The 19,782-nt window shown below is 41.3% G+C and overlaps 1 protein-coding gene across 2 annotated transcripts in view; it reads left to right on the top strand.

The window, feature by feature from the left end:
• The window catches only part of LOC131762643 (amphiphysin), a 186,268-nt gene that overhangs the window by 92,808 nt on the left and 73,678 nt on the right, over positions 1-19,782 (top strand). For both annotated transcript variants that reach the window (XM_067042871.1, XM_067042872.1), the window contains exon 3: positions 12,581-12,631. In XM_067042871.1, coding sequence (XP_066898972.1) covers positions 12,581-12,631 — 51 coding nt within the window. The remainder of the gene's footprint in view (positions 1-12,580; positions 12,632-19,782) is intronic.

The following is a 19,782-nucleotide window of genomic DNA, read 5'->3' as shown; positions in this document are numbered from 1 at the left end:
CATTTCTTGGCTGACTCAACACCTAATTAAATGTCTACTAAGCATAAGGCATTGGAAACAGAATGATAAGTAGTTCAGACAGAATAGTTTCTTTGTCAAGCTTGTGGTCTAGTGTGCAAAAGTCTTCTTTCTTTTAAAAAATAAAGTAGTAGAAAAAAGACTCAGAATCTTGAGATAATGTTACTATATTTCCATCATTAGAATGCATTTTGGTATCCTAGTTTCACCTTTAATATTAGCATATGAGTATACTCTCACTCCAATTGGTATTGTTACAAAAAATGGTCTAAGCCCCTAGTTAAGACTTTCAGTCTTTATTTGTACCAATTGTTCTGGTGGAAAAGATGTGGTTTGCATATATAGTCTTGACTTAGGAGTCCTTTTTTTGGTAAGTATCACCCATGGATTGTCAATACAATTGACTTCTGTGGAAGGGAACAGAGGGAGGAAACCTGCAGGTGTCAAAAGAATGTATTGGCCCTTGCTCTTCAAACGTCCCTGCATTTCTCTATAGTCTTCTGTTTATTCATTTCTGACACACCCATTAAACCTCTCTTTTGCTCACTGGCTTTCGAGGAGAGAAATGAGTCTGCCTACTTCTTGTGACTATTCAGGTGTTGCTGACCATCGTTCCCCATGGGAGAAAGAAAAAAATATTCGTTGGAGAACCTGCCCATCTTTTATCCTCTTTGTTCTTATTTCTTTCATTCCAACCACAAGAATGGCCTATATAAATCAAAAGCTTAACCTAACTAAAATTTGATCCAGTCAAACTACAGATGTTCTAGGCATCACTGTTATGGGCCACTTCCTATGGAGCCTGTTCCCCACTTAAGAAATCACTTTTAGAGGAATCTCGTCATATTATTGCTCAAAAAGTTTCCTTTCATCTATCTTATTCTGTTACGTATTTTAATTGTATTTTACCTTACTCCATTAATTAACTGTGCCAATTGGAGAAGGTTTAGCATCTCATTTCCCAGCATTCATTTAGAGATCAATTCCATGTATCTCCTACTTCTCCTTGTGAAGTCAACTTATTATCTAGTTTGGATGCTCCTCCCTGAATGGTCCCTAGGTTGACCGTGCTGTTCTGAGAATGTGATGCACAGAATCAGGCATCTCTCTCATCCGAGCCTAAGGAGGCTGCCTGCAGTGGTTGTGAACATTGGCACAGATGAGTTGCAGTTGGTTTTCAGATTTGCATCAGTATTACTGACGCCCTGCAATTGCCTGCAGTTCTCTCTCATAAGTCACCCTGTAAGCCCCTTGCTAACTTTGCACTGAAGGTATAGCCTAAGTGATGGAAATGCATTAGAGGGCATGTCTGATGGTGACGGACTGAAACCTGGAGCCGGACGTATTTTTAAGGGGCTTTTTGCCCACCTCATCGTAGAGCCACATACTCTGAGAGTGTCCATTCACGCACTGTGTCAATTAAATGATGGAAACAGTGAGAAGTTAAAGCAGGGGTTCCCAAATAACCATTAGAATCATCTGGATGCCTTTTAAAATTTTGATTCCTGGGTCCCATTCCAGACTTCTGAATCGGGTCACCCGTTTGACTTGTGTCTCTAAAGAACCATCATAAGGTAGTAACGACTTGGATTCAAGCCTTAGATTTCACTGATATAGTGAAGATAATACATATATTTCCTTGTATGTGGAATAGTAATACACCTTATTCCTTAATTGTACCTTCCTTTGACTGTGTTCCCTAAACCCGGATAATTACAAGAACTCTTCCGTGGAGCTTAAAAATTTCCAAGCCACACCTGACTGGCTTAGGCAAAAGCACTGATGAAGTATTTTTATTATTAAGACTTTCCATAAGTAGGGCTTTAACATTTATAAAGTGTTCTGAACATTGTCTCACTTGATTTTCATAGCAACTCATAATTGTAATTCTGCTTTATATACGGGAAAATTGAGTATATGTCACAAAAGCTTTCATTTGTGGAACGGGCTGGATTGCTCTGTTGGTCATGGGTATTCATGCTTTCTTGTTTCCTCACAGTAATTTATCATGTCAGTTTGATTTTTTACCTCATATCCATTATTGAGTGGTTCTTACACATCTGCATAAATTACTGCCACGGGTTCTAGGATCCTCTGTTACTGAAACACTTAAAGGTACAAAAAAACTTTCTGAAAAACATAAATGTGTCTTTGAGACCTAGAAATACAAATTAAAAAGAAGGAAGCAGTCTCAATTCCCAAGTGGCTTGTTTGGGGGAGGTTTTGTATATTCCTCATGAAGATACTCCCTTCGTGGGCTTCCCTGGTGGCGCAGTGGTTGAGAGTCCGCCTGCCGATGCGGGGGACGTGGGTTCGTGCCCCGGTCCGGGAGGATCCCACATACCGCGGAGCGGCTGGGCCCGTGAGCCATGGCCGCTGAGCCTGCGCGTCCGGAGCCTGTGCTCCGCAGCGGGAGAGGCCACAACAGTGAGAGGCCCGCGTACCGCAAAGAAAAAAAAAAAAAAAAGATACTCCTTTGTACTATGACAAGTAGCAGAACTTGGTTCAGTCAAGCATCTATGAAACACCTGCTCTTTGCAGTTTATCATTGAAAAGGTATCAGGTAGAATAATAATAGTGCATCCAGCATTAATTGAATGCATACTGTGTGCCTGGTTCTCTGCTGGTAATTTACATGGACTGTCTGTCTCGTTTGATGCTGGTTATAGCCCTAGTAAGTGAATACCATTATCACTTCCTTTTACCAATGATGAGTCAGAGGCCTAGAGAGGTTAAGTGACTTGCCCAAGGTCACACAGTTAAAAGTGGCAGAGCTCAGATTTTAAAGCCAGGCAGTGTGATCCCAGAGCCCACCGACTTAACCCCTATGCTATATGAATCCTATGGAGTATACTCAGGAACCATGAGCTTTTGAGAAAAACAAGTAAACAACCAGTATCTTTATTTACAGATTAGAACTATATCATGAGAGCGCAGAAGAAATGATTCCAAAAAACAGTTGATTTTTCTTACATAGCCACATCCATCATTAGCTGGCGTCTGTGCCTTCACAATTTGAGGGCATAGAGGTGGGAGAGGGCAGTGAAACTTGTGGACTTTTGAGGCAGATTGTGGAGCCTAAATAATCGAGCCCACCTCAGCTCCAGTACTGGCTTGCCGTCTGTTAGCTCCGTGACCTTTGGCCAAGCTTCTCAGCCTCTGTGCCTCAGTCTTCTTATTTGTAAATATGTGCTGGCCTCATAGTTATTGTGAGGATTATGAGTTAATAAGACAGTGTCAGGAACAAAGGGAACACTCAGTAAGTGTTTGACTTTGTTACTTATTGCTGTATTAAAGGCTTGCTTTGAGGACACTGTTACGGTCTGAGGTTATGTACCTCCTCAGTTTATATGTTAAAGTCCTAACCCTGGTACACATTAGAACGTGACTGTTTTTGAAGACAGGGCCATTAAAGAGTTAATTAAGGTCAAATGAAGTCATATTGGTGAGTCCTAATCCAGTATGACTGTTGTCCTTCTAAGAAAAAAGAAAGACACTGGGATGCACACATATACAGAAAAAAGGCCATGTGAGGACGCAAGAAAGCAGCTGTTTGTTTGCAAGGCAAGGAGAGAGGCCTCAGGGGAAACCAAACCTGCCAACACCTTGATCTTGGACTTGTAGCCTTCACAACTCTGAGGAAATACATTTCTGTTGTGTAAGACACCCAGTCTCTGGTATTTTGTTATGGTGGCCCTAACAAGCTAAGATAGACATCATACATGGCAGTTTCAGAAGCATCCTGGATGTTATTTTATGTCTGGAATAATGATAGACAAGGTACGTACTTCATTCCTACTCATCAATGCATCTCTGTAACTTGACATAGCAGTTGTTTTTCTAATACTTTTAAGTCCTGTCCAATTTGGCCGTGATAGAATATTGTAAACGGAGTGGTATCCATACCTACAGAAAGGGACACTGAACTGTAAGTCACAGGAAGAGTCATTGTTGAGAGGGGCCCCCTGTGGCGTTTCTCTTAATTTTGGGGTCATTTCCCCCCCTCCCCACTATATTCATTACCATGCTCTAGGAATTAAAGCAAAGCTTGGAAAGATATGTATATAATGTCTCTGGTGCAACTTATAAGTCAAGCCTCTTCATACACACACACAAAATGAAAAAAAAAATGGGATGGCTTTTCAAGGGTCACAAACTCAATTGCCTAAAGGCCATAAAGCATATCTTTAAGTCATATCCAGCCTGCCTGCTGTGGTGAATTTAACAGTTCTAATTAGGTAGTTCTATCCCCTTGCGCACACAATGGATTAGCTTTTCCAAAAGATCAGAATAGACATCTATAAACTCAAGTTAGTTGGCTTAAGGGAAATATATGGAAAAATGGTACATACAACTACTAGCTAGCTTTCTAATTTTGTTTTGTTGAAAGGCAGAAGGTATTTGATTTGGTTTTCAGATCATAGGTATGCTTGGAGTTGCTGACAAGGATAGTTGGAAATTGGGCCATGAATCTTGGATAAAACTGTGGAAGCTGAGATGTTCTCTTCGACGTCTATCTCCCTTCCATGTACCACTCGCTGCCGCCATCGGCCCAGAAATGTGATTTCAAAATACACTCCAGTCTCCTCTCTATCTTATATCTTTTGCACGAAGATACGCCAGAAGAAATTTTTTAAGGTAAAGAAATGGTGTTTTGAAATCAGTGCTAGGTTCTTATTGAAGGCTCCTATTACGACAAAGGGCTCAAAGCAAGGAAGCAAAAAAATGTACGTGCCTAAGACCCTGCTGCTTTCACTTTTGAAAAACTCTCATCTTCCAATTGAACGGCACCCAGACTTATCAGAGGGAGAGCTTTATTTCTTAGTAAACCAAGAGTGCCTGCAGTGTTGAGCAGCCTGAGGTTGTCTTTGATCAGAAGTGGATTCAGACGGTATGACTTACTAGTCGTCTGTTCATCAAGTTGCTGATAAAAACTCCATTAAATCTCATCTTCTTGATAATCTGATTTTCTTCTCAGCTTCAAAAATGATCACAGGGCTTCCCTGGTGGCGCAGTGGTTGAGAATCCGCCTGCCGATGCAGGAGACACGGGTTCGTGCCCTGGTCCGGGAAGATCCCACATGCCACGGAGCAACTAAGCCCGTGAGCCATGGCCGCTGAGCCTGCGCGTCCGGAGCCTGTGCTCCGCAACGGGAGAGGCCACAACAGTGAGAGGCCCGCATACCGCAAAAAAAAAAAAAAAAAAAAAAAAAAAAAAAAAGTGATCACAAAATATACTAACATTGCTTTCAAGATTGAGTTAACCTGTCCAAACTCTGAGAAATTGAGCCAGTTTTAATTTTGATGTGTTACTTAGCCTTTTCAAGAGAAGAATGTCAGTAAAGGCCAAAAATAATAATGTAACTCTGGAAACTTCTATAGGTTCATGATGACAGGCAAGCTGATAGGACTTAACTTAGTGAAATTACAATTTTTGAAGTTACATCTCTTCAGATCCAAGTTTCATACATCCGTTAATACTGTTGGCCTTCTATCTCGGCTCCTTTTAAAACATCAACCCAGTTACTTAGTTAAAGAGGATATTTAATAAAAAATTTTTCTGCCTTGTGGGTATTGCTTTTGTTTTTTAAAAACAAAGTTACTTATAAATCAGTTACCTATAAATATAAATTACATTCACCATATTTTAACAAGTCAATTCAACAAGCCATTGCTTGTTTACTAGGTATTAAATACATATTGCCTTAAGGTGTTTGGCTAGACCTGCATAGCCTTGCAAATAAAATGCACTTGGATTTGGTTTTGCAAGTACAGTCAGGGCCACAGTGGTATATGCCCCTGACCGTGGGTGTCATGCACATGGTAGTATGGGCCATGGTGCCCCTGAATTTGCAGTGGTTGCTGCCCTGAGTTTAGTTCCTTAGAAATTTATCAATTCATTCTATGCGTTGTATCGCAAATTCAAATGAATGCCTCAAGTACAGTTTCTTTTTTTGGGCAGGCGTAACTGGGTCTAAGGTAAGCTAACAAAATCATACCTCTTTATTGGCTCCTGAAGTCCTAGACATAAGTATTTACCAATATTAATATCTTTTTAGTGTTTCAGAATTTAGTGTACCTAAACAATAAACGACTTGACTCATTAATCTTCAAATGTTATTCATCATAGTTTGGTGCAACCCTGTTTTTAAGCCCAATGCCCAGAGACAGTTTGCCATAGCTGTAGGACTTTGAGACACTCTTCTTGTGTGTCCGTCTGTGGTAGCTCTTATCAGGAACCAGGCTCACCTTGCAGGAAATCTGTCTGTAACTCTTCCTTGCACTTACTAGGGTGCAGTAGGAAACCTTGATGTGGTAGCATTTATAGCTAGTCCTTTGACACTACATAGATTAAATCTTTAAATGTTCAAGAACCAAAGCTGTGTCTGGGAGCTGTCCAAGGTGCTGAAGAGAGACTGAAGCAGCGAGAGCTGCCCAGAAGCCAGGCCTATCTGGGAACTGACCCTCTTCTCTACCCCACCCTCCCCCACAAGACATATAAACAAATAATTAAGTAACTGGTGTTCCTGAGGACCAATCTGATTTAAAAAAATTTGGAAACACATTTAATTAGGTATGGAATGTGATTTCTTCCTATTGGGTAACAAAGATATTTGAAACTTTCCATGGTGATGTGTCTGCTTCACCCTCTCTCCAGCTATTTAATTAGATTTTAAACTTCAGTCTAATCTTTAGGGGCAGGTATCGTGAGAGGTGCTCACAGGACTAGGGGAAGAAAGCAACAGCTTCAAGAGACCACTCAGCAAGAGAATAAGGGGATTCTCTGACTAGAGGCAGTGAGTCTCAGACGTTTGTAAGGTTTTAAAACCATGAAGACTTTTTGCTTGCCTATTAATTCAAAAAAATTTTTATTTCCTATTGGAGTATAGCCAGTTAACAATGTTGCAATAGTTTCAGGTGCACAGCAAAGAGACTCAGCCAGACATACACATGTATCCATTCTCCCCCAGGGCTCCCCTCCCATCTAAGCTGCCACATAACATTGAGAAAAATTCCCTGTGCTATACAGTAGGTCCTTGTTGAGTGTCCTCTTTAAATATAGCAGTGTGTACATGTCACTCCCAAACTACCTAACTATCCCTTCCCTCCACCCTCCCCCCCACTGGTAACCGTAAGTTCATTCACTAAGTCTGTGAGTCCGTTTCTGTTTTGTAAATACGTTCATTTGTATCATTTCTTCCTTTGTATCATTTCTTCTAGATTCCGCATACCGTATTTCTCTTTGTCTGACTTACTTCACTCAGTATGACCATCTCTAGGTCCATCTTGCCTATTAATTTTTGATATCTTCATGATGAAACCCAAAGTGACCCTGGCTTGTTTTCCAGAACAGCCAGGAAACAGAAGACTGGGGAGATGGTTTCCTTCTTCCCAGCCCTGTGCGGGCATGACACACAAAGGGAAGGGATGTTTGGCGGTAGCTTTAATGAGGAAGGAGAAGCAAGCCACGCCCTTGGGCTGTGTGGGAAGAAAGCGAGGCCTGGGGGACCGTCTGGGCTTGAGAGGCAGTGGCTCCTGACACTGATAAATGATGCAGTTGAAAAAATAAAGGAACTCTGGCTAACTCCAGGGGCATGTTATTATACTATATGCCAGGGCAAGTAATATGGTGGGCAGTGAATCCTTCTTAGATATTTTCCAAAGCGGTTTATTAGTAGGCAATGCAGACAACTTAATTATAATAGACTCACTTGCCCGTAAGTCCTGAGGAGAGTGTGACCAAGGGTTGGAATAATAATTTTCTACTGTAGAGAATGACATTAAGAAATTGAAGGGAAAATTCTCAACGTTGTGGAATTTTCAGTCTTTTTTTCTGCACACGCACATGCACAATACACAATTCAAGGCTGAATTACTGAAGTGGTAATTTTCAGAGGAATTTGGAATGAACTTTAGATTCAGTGAAATGCGAGCAGTGCTATAAGAAGTTATTTCTCATTTAAAACTTGTGATTCACATAGAGTAATGATGTTAAGTAAATTTTATTAGGCAACAGGTTTTGTGCAGAACTGCTGTGTGGCATATTATAGGTGAAAAATTTCTTTCCAGAGGCCTTTGCTTGATTCAGGCAGAATTTTATATGAAATTCAATATGGTTATTACTGAATGCTTTATGAACCTTAATACTCATGGGGAAAATTAAGAGTTTTAATAATTGGAAAAGAATAAAGTTATTCAAGTTAGCCTCCAGTTTATCTGGCTAAATTGAACTCATTAATTTAAGCCATTATTATATAATTTGAATTTTCTTTCACTCTTATAATATCTAAAAATTTCTTCTGGGATGCTTATTTTATTTTTAAAAATGTTTATTGTTCCCCTTGGGCTAGATGAATGCAGTGTATAGATTGGAGCCTGAATATTTCATTCTCTTTCTTGTACTTTTCTTGAAAGAAAAGGCAATGACTTAATTGTGGGCTTAATTTGACATGCTTTATTTCGTAAATATTTGGGAAAAGAATGCCTTTCCACACTACTCTTTTGCTGTTTCCAGATCCTCTGAGCAGTCGGGGTGACTCAAAGCCATCAGTTACTGTGGTTGGCTCTGTGTTACTTCCTGAGGGGAAAGCATCCTTCTGGGTGAGATGTGAGCCCTGCCTGAGCTAAGTGCTTCTTGCACTTTTCCAGGGAAGGAGTAGGAACAGTAGTAGAGCAGAGGCTTAAAGCAGACATCTGAGAGCAGGAGACATCTGTGAAGTTCTGTTTCATCTCTATGCAGTTTTTCATTTTACATCATTAACAGGTGGCTTAGTGGTGGTAAAATAATGGTTTCTCCATTTGTCCCCCTCCAATCTCAATAAATTGATATTCCAGTGAGGTGTTTTAGGTTTATTTTGTGGCTGTAAGTGTGCTAGACAAATCATTAAGTACCTCTAAGTTCTACATTTACCTATTTCGAAAAATGTGGCCTTAGGGGAGTCCAACCCTCCTAATTGCCCCTTTCAGGGCTGTAGGCTTTAGATCGGTCTGGATCTAGATCTGTCTGGGTCAATCACACGTCTGATTTCACATATTATTCGCTCTGAGATCCAGGCTGGAGAAGCAACCCCTATCTGGAACATAATGGGGCGCATGGTAGAGGGAAAGGAAATGGTAGGAGTATGTGATGGCTCTTACAACTTCTGCTCAGAAGTAGCACATGGCTCTTCCACTCACATATCATTAGCCAAGTCCCACAGCCAAGCTGGATGTTGATGGGGCAGGAAGTATAATCCTCCCCCCAAAACAGATCTGGTAGGGAGATGCAGTGTAGATGTGACAATAATAAGATCTCCCCAAACAATGTCTTTTCAGCTTTTTATATACTCAGAATTTTACACAGTATCTGTCCCAAAATAGATAATCAATAGGGGAAAGACTGACTTCCTTCTTCCCCAAATTCTTTTCCTGTTTGTGTTGGGGACCTTGGCCTGATTCTACCTGTTTCTTCTCTGGATCCTTCTTCGCTTCTACCTTTACGCAAGTGTTTATCATTAGCATTTTTCTTCATTCTCCTCATCCTTTGCCTACAGTTTTACACTATACTTTGATGTTTTGGAAATCCACTATGGTTAGTTTTTTTTTAATCCAGCTTGTAGTAGTTTGCTTTCACACTGTATTTCTGAATGGCTCAGCAAAGGCAAAGGAAACTTAGAGTTTTGATTTTAAGCCATGCTCAGCCACAAGAAAGGGAGTCAATTGTTTAGAACTTTGATGATTTCTGTTTTTCCATTCTGTATAGCACCATTCTGGTTGAAGTTCATATGTGCCAACAAATGAATTAACCCTAAGCTTTCATCTGGTGGTACCTGGATTTACAGAGTTGCAAAACCAGCCTGAGCTTAAGGCAGGTAAAGAAAACCTCACCTGAGCTTTACATAGACTTTATAGAAATAATGTCACTATACCTGCACTATAAGATAGAGGAAAATATTCTCTTCCAGAATTTATTTTGGAGTCCAGCATAGTCTTAAACACTTCTTTTCAAAGTTTATTTGTATTTTTTAAAAATATTTATTTATTTATTTATTTTTATTTGGCTGTGCCGGATCTTAGTTGAGACATTTGGGATCTGTAGTTGTGGCATGCAGACTCTTCTCAGTTGCAGCATGCGAACTCTTTAGTTGCAGCATGTGGGGTCTAGGTCCCTGGCGAGGGATCGAACCTGGGCCCCCTGCATTGGGAGCGCGGAGCCTTAGCCACTGGACCACCAGGGAAGTCCCCAGAGTTTATTTATTAATCACTATCTATTTTTAAATGTGCTAGGCATTTTGGCTTTGCATTGTACCCCCAAACACTTTGGATGGTGTTTCAGAGTTAAGTATAATCTGCTGTGCAATGCAATTTTTCATATACATATTTTAGTTCCTCTACTAGATTGTAATTTATTCAAAGACATAGTTTATTTTTAAGAATTTAGTTTTCTTTTTTTTTTTTTTTTTGCGGTACGCGGGCCTCTCACTGTTGTGGTCTCTCCCGTTGCGGAGCACAGGCTCCGGACGCGCAGGCTCAGCGGCCATGGCTCACGGTCCCAACTGCTCCGCGGCACGTGGGCTCTTCCCGGACCGGGGCACGAACCCGTGTCCCCTGCATCTGCAGGCGGACTCTCAACCATTGCGCCACCAGGGAAGCCCAAGTTTTCTTTTTTTTAAAATTAATTTATTTATTTTTGGCTGCATCAGCTCTTAGTTGGTGTACACAGAATCTTTCATTGTGGCATGCAGGCTTCTTTCTAGTTGTGGCCTGTGGGATTTCCCTTCTCTAGTTGTGGCACACAGGCTCCAGGGCACGTGCGCTCTGTAGTTTGTGGCATACAGGCTCTCTAGTTGAGGCGTGCAAGCTCAGTAGTTGTGGTGTGCAAGCTTAGTAGTTGTGGCGTGCGGGCTTAGTTGCCCCGCAGCATGTGAGATCTTAGTTCCCTGACCAGGGATCGAACCCGCATCCCCTGCATTACAGGGTGGATTCTTTACCACTGGACCACCAGGGAAGTCCCTGAAGGACATAAGATTTTTTTGCCTTCATCCCCTCTCCCTTTTTGGTAAATACTAACAAATGCTCTTTGAATTGAATGTGACTATTATAGTTGCTATATTAGTGGGTGTATTATTAACTATCAAGTTAGAGTTATAAAACAGTTGCTATAGTATTTTCAAGGTGGAGTCATTTTGTATGCTAGCTCTCTTCACTTTTGTTAAATGTTATGCAATTAAAATGCATATATTTTTAATGTGTTCAGTTGCAGTATCATAGGCAACACTGTAGGTGCCCAGCTGTATGCCCCTAGCACCCACCTTTTCTGAGCCCACTAGACTGACTTGCAGCTTCCAGCATCAGAGCTCTTTGCCTGAGGGCTTTCTGTGGTTCCTGAGACCTATCTGCCCCTACGTGGACATAATGGGGAATTAATGTCCCCCAGAAGCAGCCCTCAGCCAATGACTGACAGGAGTTGATGCATAAATGCCCCAGCTCCCTTGCCCCTTGGTTAGGATATCTATAGGGTGTTTGAGTCTGTCTCCCAGAGTTCGCCAGCGGGGTTAAGGCGGGGCTGCCCACTGCAGAAGCTTGCTTGCTAATGCACCCTGCGTTGGCTCTCTTTCCTTACCTGCTTCACTTCTCTATGCTGCCATCAACATTTCCTGGGGTAACTCCAGACGAAAATCTAATCCTGGTCTCAGAGCCTTAGAGTTTCTAAGTGCAGTCCAAACCAAAACAAGTATTCATGGGCCAACATTTACAATTGAACAATTTCTCTATTTTGGTGACGTCCAAGAGAAACACAATGCAAACCACATTCATAATTTAAAATTTTCTAATGGATTTTAAAAAGTGAAAGATGCTGTACACCTGAAACTAACACAGTATTATAAATCAACTATACTTTAATTTTAAAAACATGAAAAGAAAGAGATGAAATGAGTCTTAATATCGTTTATCTAATTCAGTATATCCAAAATATTGTATTAATATACAGTCAGTGTAGAATATATTAACAAGATATATATATTTTTGGGCACTAACTCTCTGTCCACTTGGGGCTAGTAGCTATCATATGAAACAGTGAACAGTGGTGATCAGTTTCCAACCATTGTAACCTACATGTCAAAATTTAGAGACTTAGTAGCTCTTGAATGTATTGAACTGCTGTATGGTGGGTCACAGTTTCTAAGCAATGTCTTACTTGACTTCTCCTTTTCTTTTCTTTCTTAAAACAATATTTAAATATTGATTTATTTATTTTGGCTGTGCCGGGTCTTAGTTGCAGCATGCATGCGGGATCTAGTTACCCGACCAGGGATGGAACCCGGGCCCCATACATTGGGAGTGTGGAGTCTTACCCACTGGACCACCAGGGAAGTCCCTCTCCTTTTCCTTTTTAGGCTGAGTAAAATCTCTGTCAATATCTAGAGTGATGGGCATCTTGTTTAGTCTGTGTCCACATATTTACGTTCTTTCAAGAATGAGCTTCTGGAGGAAATAACTCTAGACTTATTGCTTTGTACATGTTTGCATGCAAGATACAGACAAGATGCTTAGCATCTCTGTGTTTGTGTGTTTTCAGGCAGAGGGTACCAGACTTCAGCGAGAACTCCGAGGATATTTAGCAGCTATCAAAGGTAATGTGTATGAGTTGCTTACTGCATGTTACCAAGCATAGGTTGTTCTTGGAATTCAAGAGTCACAAGATTGAGTGTTAATTATACAGCCATTTGGCTTTCTGGCAGGATGGGTACTGGAGCACAGGTGTTCCATTCCACCCACTCCCCAATTCCCATTGAAATGATAATCAGAATATACAAGGAACAAACGTGTCTGCCCTTATGCTGGAAACTGGGAATAAGTGCCTCCCACGTCCTGCAGCTTTCTAGGAAGAGTTGTTAGATAGAGTGAGCTTGAGACCTTGCAGCTGATTTCATCCCAGGGAGAGTATGTCCCAAGAGCTGGATGCCCACAGACTTACACACAAGCCTTCTAGCTGGAGGGGGCGAGCGATGGTAGCAGGGTTAGCAAGAAGCATGGCCCTGGACTGCCTGTGACTTGTGGGGACCAGCTGCACCTGCAGCCCTGCCACTGTAGGGGGACAGAGAGGCTCTGGCATTGGTTTCTAGTCCCGGGATATTCAAGGCAAAGAAATGAGGCTGGTGACGGAGGGCAGGGAGGGTGATCGGGGTGTGTACTCCATCTCTGCCGGCCGGCCGCTGTCCAGCCCCCTCCACTGAGTCAGATCCAAGTGCACCCACGGATGTGATGGATGATAAGGCAGGTTTTGAGATTAGTGGGGAGAGAACGGATCATCTGTCAATGAGTCTTGGGTAAACTGGCCAAACACTCGGAAAAAAGTGAGATTCCTAACCTCACTCAATTCCAGATATAGTGAAGATTTAAATATGCATACAAAGAGATGCTCTCAAGTACCAGAATAAAATACAGTAGACAGTCTCCAACCTTGGGTGACAAGGTCTTTACAAGGCTAACCCAAAAGGCAGAAACCATAAAGGGGAGGTTTGAGAGATTTGACCTCATACGTATATAAAATGTTAAAAGAATTATTTTGACAACATATTTTAATGAAGGTGAACCAGGATATAAAGAGCTCAGTAAGTAAACTAAATGAAGATCAGTTGATCAAAAGAAAAATCAAGTAGAACATATGAAGAGGAAATTAACCAAAGAAGATCTGTAGATGGGTAATAAATGTGAAAAATGCTTATCCTGAGTAATCATAGAATATTAAATAAAATCAAAAGGAAGAAGCTGTTATTTTTCTTCCAAATGTTCAAAGACATTAAAAAAAAAAAAAAAAAAAAACAACAACAACCCGTAATACCTAGCATTGGCAGAGCTGTGTGGGAAATGGACCCCTTCTGTACATTGCTAGTAAGACAGCTTTCCTAGAGAGCGATTTGGCAAAGGTCTTTAAATGTGTATTTTTTTTTCGCATGCCTTTTTAAAAAAAAAATTATTAATTTTTTATTTTTGGCTGCATTGGGTCTTCATTGCTGCACACAGGCTTTCTCTAGTTGTGACAAGCGGGGGCTGCTCTTCATTGCAGTGCGTGAGCTTCTCGTTGCGGTGGCTTCTCTTGTTGCAGAGCACGGGCTCTAAGTATACGGGCTTCAGCAGTTGTGGCACACGGGCTCAGTAGTTGTGTCTCGCGGGCTCTAGAGTGCAGGCTCAATAGTTGTGGCACACGGGCTTAGTTGCTACACGGCATGTAGGATTTTCCCAGACCAGTTCTCTAACCCGTGTCCCAGGACTCTTAACCACTGTGCCACCAGGGAAGTCCCTGGCATGCCTTTTGATACAGCAGTTTCATTTCCAAGAATTTATTCTTAACAGTTTCAATGTGTATGTATGAAATTGATTACAGAGGTATGGTTACATAACAAAATAATGAAGATCTTAATTAAAAATTAGTCATGGGGCTTCCCTGGTGGTGCAGTGGTTGGGAGTCCGCCTGCCGATTCAGGGGACACGGGTTCGTGCCCCGGTCTGGGAAGATCCCACATGCCGCGGAGCAGCTGGGCCCGTGAGCCATGGCCACTGAGCTTGCGCATCCGGAGCCTGTTGCCCGCAAGGGTAGAGACCACAGCAGTGAGAGGCTGGCATACCACCAAAAAAAAAAAAAGTTAGTCATGATAATAAAAATTAGTGAAAGTAATTTTTAAACTAAAATGTATTTAAGCTTTGATATACCAGCCTTATAATTTCAGTTCTCGTGGCAACTCTATGAGGCAGGTACTTTTATCATCTTCATTTTATAGGTAAGAAAAGCCAGGCACAGAGGGCTTAAATAGCTTGTCCAGGGTCATGGGCTTATTAAATAACAGGGCTATGATACATAGATGGTCTGTGTGTCCCCTGAGGGCTTGCTGTTTCCTTGTACTGCCATTGAGCTATATGGCCATCACTACTACATTAGTTTCATAAATTAGAGTTCATCTGTACAATGGAGTAATGACAACTTACCTCTATTGCTTTTTAATGAGCACTTACTATGTGCTAGGCTGTGTACTTAAGCATTTTAGGCATGTTATCTCTTTGTTACCATCCAATGCAGACTAAATGACATTAGCCTTATTTTGCCTTTGCAAAGAGGTAAACTTCAGAGAATTTAACTTCCACAATACAGCAAGCACATAATTAACTGCTCTAAAAAAATTAACCTCAAGTATTTATAACAGTTTGGTCAGAAAATAGAAGGCACTCTAGGTATTTCTTTCATTATTGATTGAAGATTTGAACACAAGAAGTCACATATTATTTTAAATACAGTATTTTCTTTGTTAGCTGATTAAAAAGAAGTGGATACATCTGTTGAATCAATGAGTGAATTAGATCTCTTTTCCAAGTCTGTATATTTCAGTTTATTTTATTGCCCTAGTATGGATAATGCTGTTTAAAAACACTGACTTACGGCTTCCCTGGTGGCGCAGTGGTTGAGAGTCCGTCTGCCGATGCAGGGGACACGGGTTCGTGCCCCGGTCCGGGAAGATCCCACATGCCGCGGAGCAGCTGGGCCCGTGAGCCATGGCCGCTGAGCCCGCGCGTCCGGAGCCTGTGCTCCGCAACGGGAGAGGCCACAACAGTGAGAGGCCTGCCTACTGCAAAAAAAATAAAAAGACTGACTTAATTCTTTTCCTTAAAGTGGTCTAGAAGGATAATCCACTGAGTGAAGAGCTGGATCCAGAGAGACATTGGGTGGAGCATCAAAGCAACTCTTCCCTCAGACTGTGCCCTGCCTCCCACTTCTAATGGCCACATCTCCATAAGAAGGAGGGAGGACCCTCTACCAGCTTTCCTCCATACATTTTGCTGACTGAGTGATGCTAACAAATGATATTCCGTATAAGATATCTCTGTTTAGATTCCTTTGGCTGAGGCTGGTTGGAATAATTTTTAAACAGGTTACTACAGAGTTTATCAGAGCCCTTAATATGCTAACACAACTAAGCTCCCATAGCCTATGGAGTAGGCGGCATTTTCCACTGATTTAACTGTAGAATGCCTTTTTCTTCTCAAAGTTTGACAAAGAATTAGCATTCCTTGGGGCAGATTTTGAGTTTGGGGAACACGCTTAAAGACAAGGAGTTATGCATTAAGTCGGTCATAATTTGCATTTTCAAAGCGCTTTCATGGCCCATTTTTCTAATTTTCACAAGAAGAGCTCTAGCTAACTAATGGTACAGCTTAATACGGGCAGCATTACAGAGGAATGAGATCTCACCCAGCGGAGTGATGGGCCCTGGGTCTGGTCCCAAAGGCAACGGTGGGAAAATCACCAAGCCTGTCAACTGCCTCACCTCTAAAGTGCTCCAGATGGTCTCTGAAGTCCCCCCAGATCTCTACCCCTGGGATTCTAGGAAATTGGATTCAATGAGCTCTACCTTCATCTTATTATCACTAAATCTCTGGGTGGTATTCACTCCAGTAGGTCTTTATTATTTCTGCTGATGGCTTGGGCTTTGCAGGAGATCTTATGCTTGCATTCATTTTAGCAGCAACATTGCCTTGAGCCTCAGTTACAGGCCTGATACTGTTCTAGGAGATGGAGATGCAGAGATGAACAAGACATAGTGTGTCTGCTCTCATGCAGCTGGCCGTAGAGAAAGCTGAATAAACAAGAAGGCCAGATATGCATAGTAATAAGTAGTTTAAGAGAAGTGTGCATTCTGGGCTATCACAACAGAGGAGAGACCCCCTCCACCTTAGCTGAGGGACGAGAGACCAGGTCAGGAATGGTCCTTTCAAGGAACTTACACTTGAATGGACCCAGGAAGGGGGCATACATGGTCATCAGGTGATAAGATATGCCAGGGAAAGGGGTTAATGTTGGAAGGACTTTCCAGGTAGAAAAAGCATTGGGTTTTATTCTGTCCGTGCAGAAGGGAGTCCTTACATTATTGTAGGTGAGGGAATGAGTCATATGATCAGATTAGCATTTTAGAAATAATTATTGTGATTGTGCGGAATCCAGGCTAGAGGGAATGAAACTGCTAGGAGACTTCTTAGAAGTCTAGGCTAATAGTTTAATAATAATTATAGCTAACATTTATTGAGCATGTAGGTAGGCACTGACATAAGCTTTTCATGACCTCATTTCATGTTATTCTTACTACAACACATGACATGTACTGTAATTTCTTGATAATGTACACTTTAGAAAACTGAGGTCTAGGGTGGTACAAAATTTTGATGAGAGGGAAGTGGTTCCCATCCAGAATAATCATTCTTCTCCATATGATGTTTGAGACTTGTCTTACAGTTTTGGAAACCACTAATCTTTTTTTTTTTTTTTTTGTGGTATGCGGGCCTCTCACTGCCGTGGCCTCTCCCGTTGCGGAGCACAGTCTCGGGACGCGCAGGCTCAGCGGCCATGGCTCACGGGCTCAGTCGCTCCGCGGCATGTGGGATCTTCCCGGACCAGGGCACGAACCCGTGACCCCTGCATCGGCAGGCGGATTCTCAACCACTGCGCCACCAGGGAAGCCCAGAAACCACTAATCTTTTAAGAAAATATTGGATGTTAGATATTATTAAATGTCACTTAGCATCTATTCTGCTTTCCCTTCAATTACTTTGAAGGGAACTTGGGTTTTAGCTTTTTTTTTTTTCTCGTGTGCTCTGCCAGCAGAGTAGTTTCTAAATCCCTAAACACTCTGTCAATCTTTATGCCTTTTAAGAGCGAGGCTGTGTCTTGTTCACCTGTGTATCCATCAGAGTACTTCCTATGGAGTGTTCTAGAGACAATTTTTTTGTCAAAATACATTCTTTCCAAATTATCCACACCACTACTTATCCACACAGCACTTTGTAGTTATTTTTGTCTGCTAATAGAAATATTTACTGCAAACATTGAGCTTTTCACCTCAGTGAGTAAGGTCTTACATAATTTTATTTTAAACTTACATTCACAGTTTCATTTTTAATTAATTAATTAATTTATTTATTTATTTTGGCTGTGTTGGGTCTTCATTGCTGTGCGCGGGCTTTCTCTAGTTGTGGCGAGCGGGGGCTACTCTTCATTGTGGTGCACGGGCTTCTCATGGCGCTGGCTTCTCTTGTTGCGGAGTACTTACTCTAGGCACACGGGCTTCAGTAGTTGTGGCGTGTGGGCTCAGTAGTTGTGGCATGTAGGCTCTACAGTGCAGGCTCAGTAGTTGTGGCGCATGGGCTTAGTTGCTCCATGGCATGTGGGATCTTCCCGGACCAGGGATCGAACCCATGTCCCCTGCATTGACAGGCGGATTCTTAACCACTGCGTCACCAGGGAAATCCAGCACAGTTTCATTTTGTACCACAAAGGTTTTGTCCTACAATGCCATATTCTTCTTTCTTTCTCTTAAGACATTAAGAACCTACCTAAACAGCTGTTTATAATTTCCATCTGACTCAAGACAAAGATTTAAAAGAAAACTTCAGAAGCCTTTTGGCACCTGAATTATAGAATTCTAACTGGTGACTCACTTTTGGTATGATTTTGAAGGGTACATTTCTTAGTATTGATTTGCTTAGGGAGGGGTAGACATGAACACTTGAAATAAATGTTCCTGCCATGTCATTGGTGACCACATGTACCATCACAAGAGAGATTCTTCCTTGTTTGGATTCAAAATGCCATGTGACGGATGCAGGTTTTTGCATTACTTTTTGCCTGTCTCTACACTTATAAGACGCTAGTTCATCAGAGTCCCCAGAGAACTGAGTCATCACTGCTCTTTCCTACTTTAGCCTGCTGGCCTTCATCACATGGTTGCCAAGTCATTTCAGCAGGTGTGGGTTGTACCCCTTATTGTAAGGGGCGTCCTTAACATGTTCAATGATGTGCTCTTCATGGAGAGAGGGTCACAGGTTTTCACACTTCCTGTGGCCCCAAAACACGTTCATACCTTTCGTGTGCAAAGACCAAATATATATCTGCATCTTATAAGGGGAATAAAAAGGGGGATGCTCTATGCCTAAAGAGTGGAAAAGTATTATGAAATAGCAAATTAGATGTTGACTCTTTTTGTGGGGTGGAACTAGTATTTTATTTTTTAAAAATTGGTATTGCTATATAGTTGATTTACAATGTGTTAGTTTCAGGGGTACAGCAAAGTGATATATATATATACTTTATATATATAATATATATAGATATGCTTTTTTAGATTCTTTTCCATTATAAGTTATTATAAGATATTGAGTATAGTTCCTTGTGCTATACAGTAGGTCCTATTTTATATATAGTAGTGTGTGTATTTTAATCCCAAACTCCTAATTTATCCCTCCCCGACCCTTTTCCCCTTTGGTAACCATAAGTTTGTTTTCTATGTCTATGAGTCTATTTCTGTTTTGTAAATAAATTCATTGGTATCATTTTATAAGTGATATCATATGAAATTCTGTCTGACTTACTTCACTTAGTATGATAATTTCAAGTCCATCCATGTTGCTGCAAATGGTGTTACTTCATTCTTTTTTTGTGGCTGAATAACATTCCATTGTGTGACTCTCCGAGGATATACTTTGATCATTTCAGACATCTTCTTTTTATTTTTTATTTTATTGTGTAGAGCAGAGAAAGGTTTATTGCAAAGGCCAAGCAAGGATAACAGGCAGCTTGTGCTCAAAAACCTCAAACTCCTCAGCCATCTTGTTTTATTTTGTCCTTTTCTCTCATTGCTGAACTCAGAACTGACTGTCTTAAATTCAGCAAGCATGTGGATGAGTCTAGAGTGTTGCAGCTTTCAGTTTAACAAAAAACTTTCCCTCTTTGATTCACTGG

Source organism: Kogia breviceps, chromosome 9 (genome assembly GCF_026419965.1).
Source record: "Kogia breviceps isolate mKogBre1 chromosome 9, mKogBre1 haplotype 1, whole genome shotgun sequence".
NCBI classification, from domain to species: Eukaryota; Metazoa; Chordata; class Mammalia; order Artiodactyla; family Physeteridae; genus Kogia; species Kogia breviceps.
Note: the sequence above shows the minus strand (reverse complement) of the source record. Positions and strands in the feature narration are given on the sequence as shown.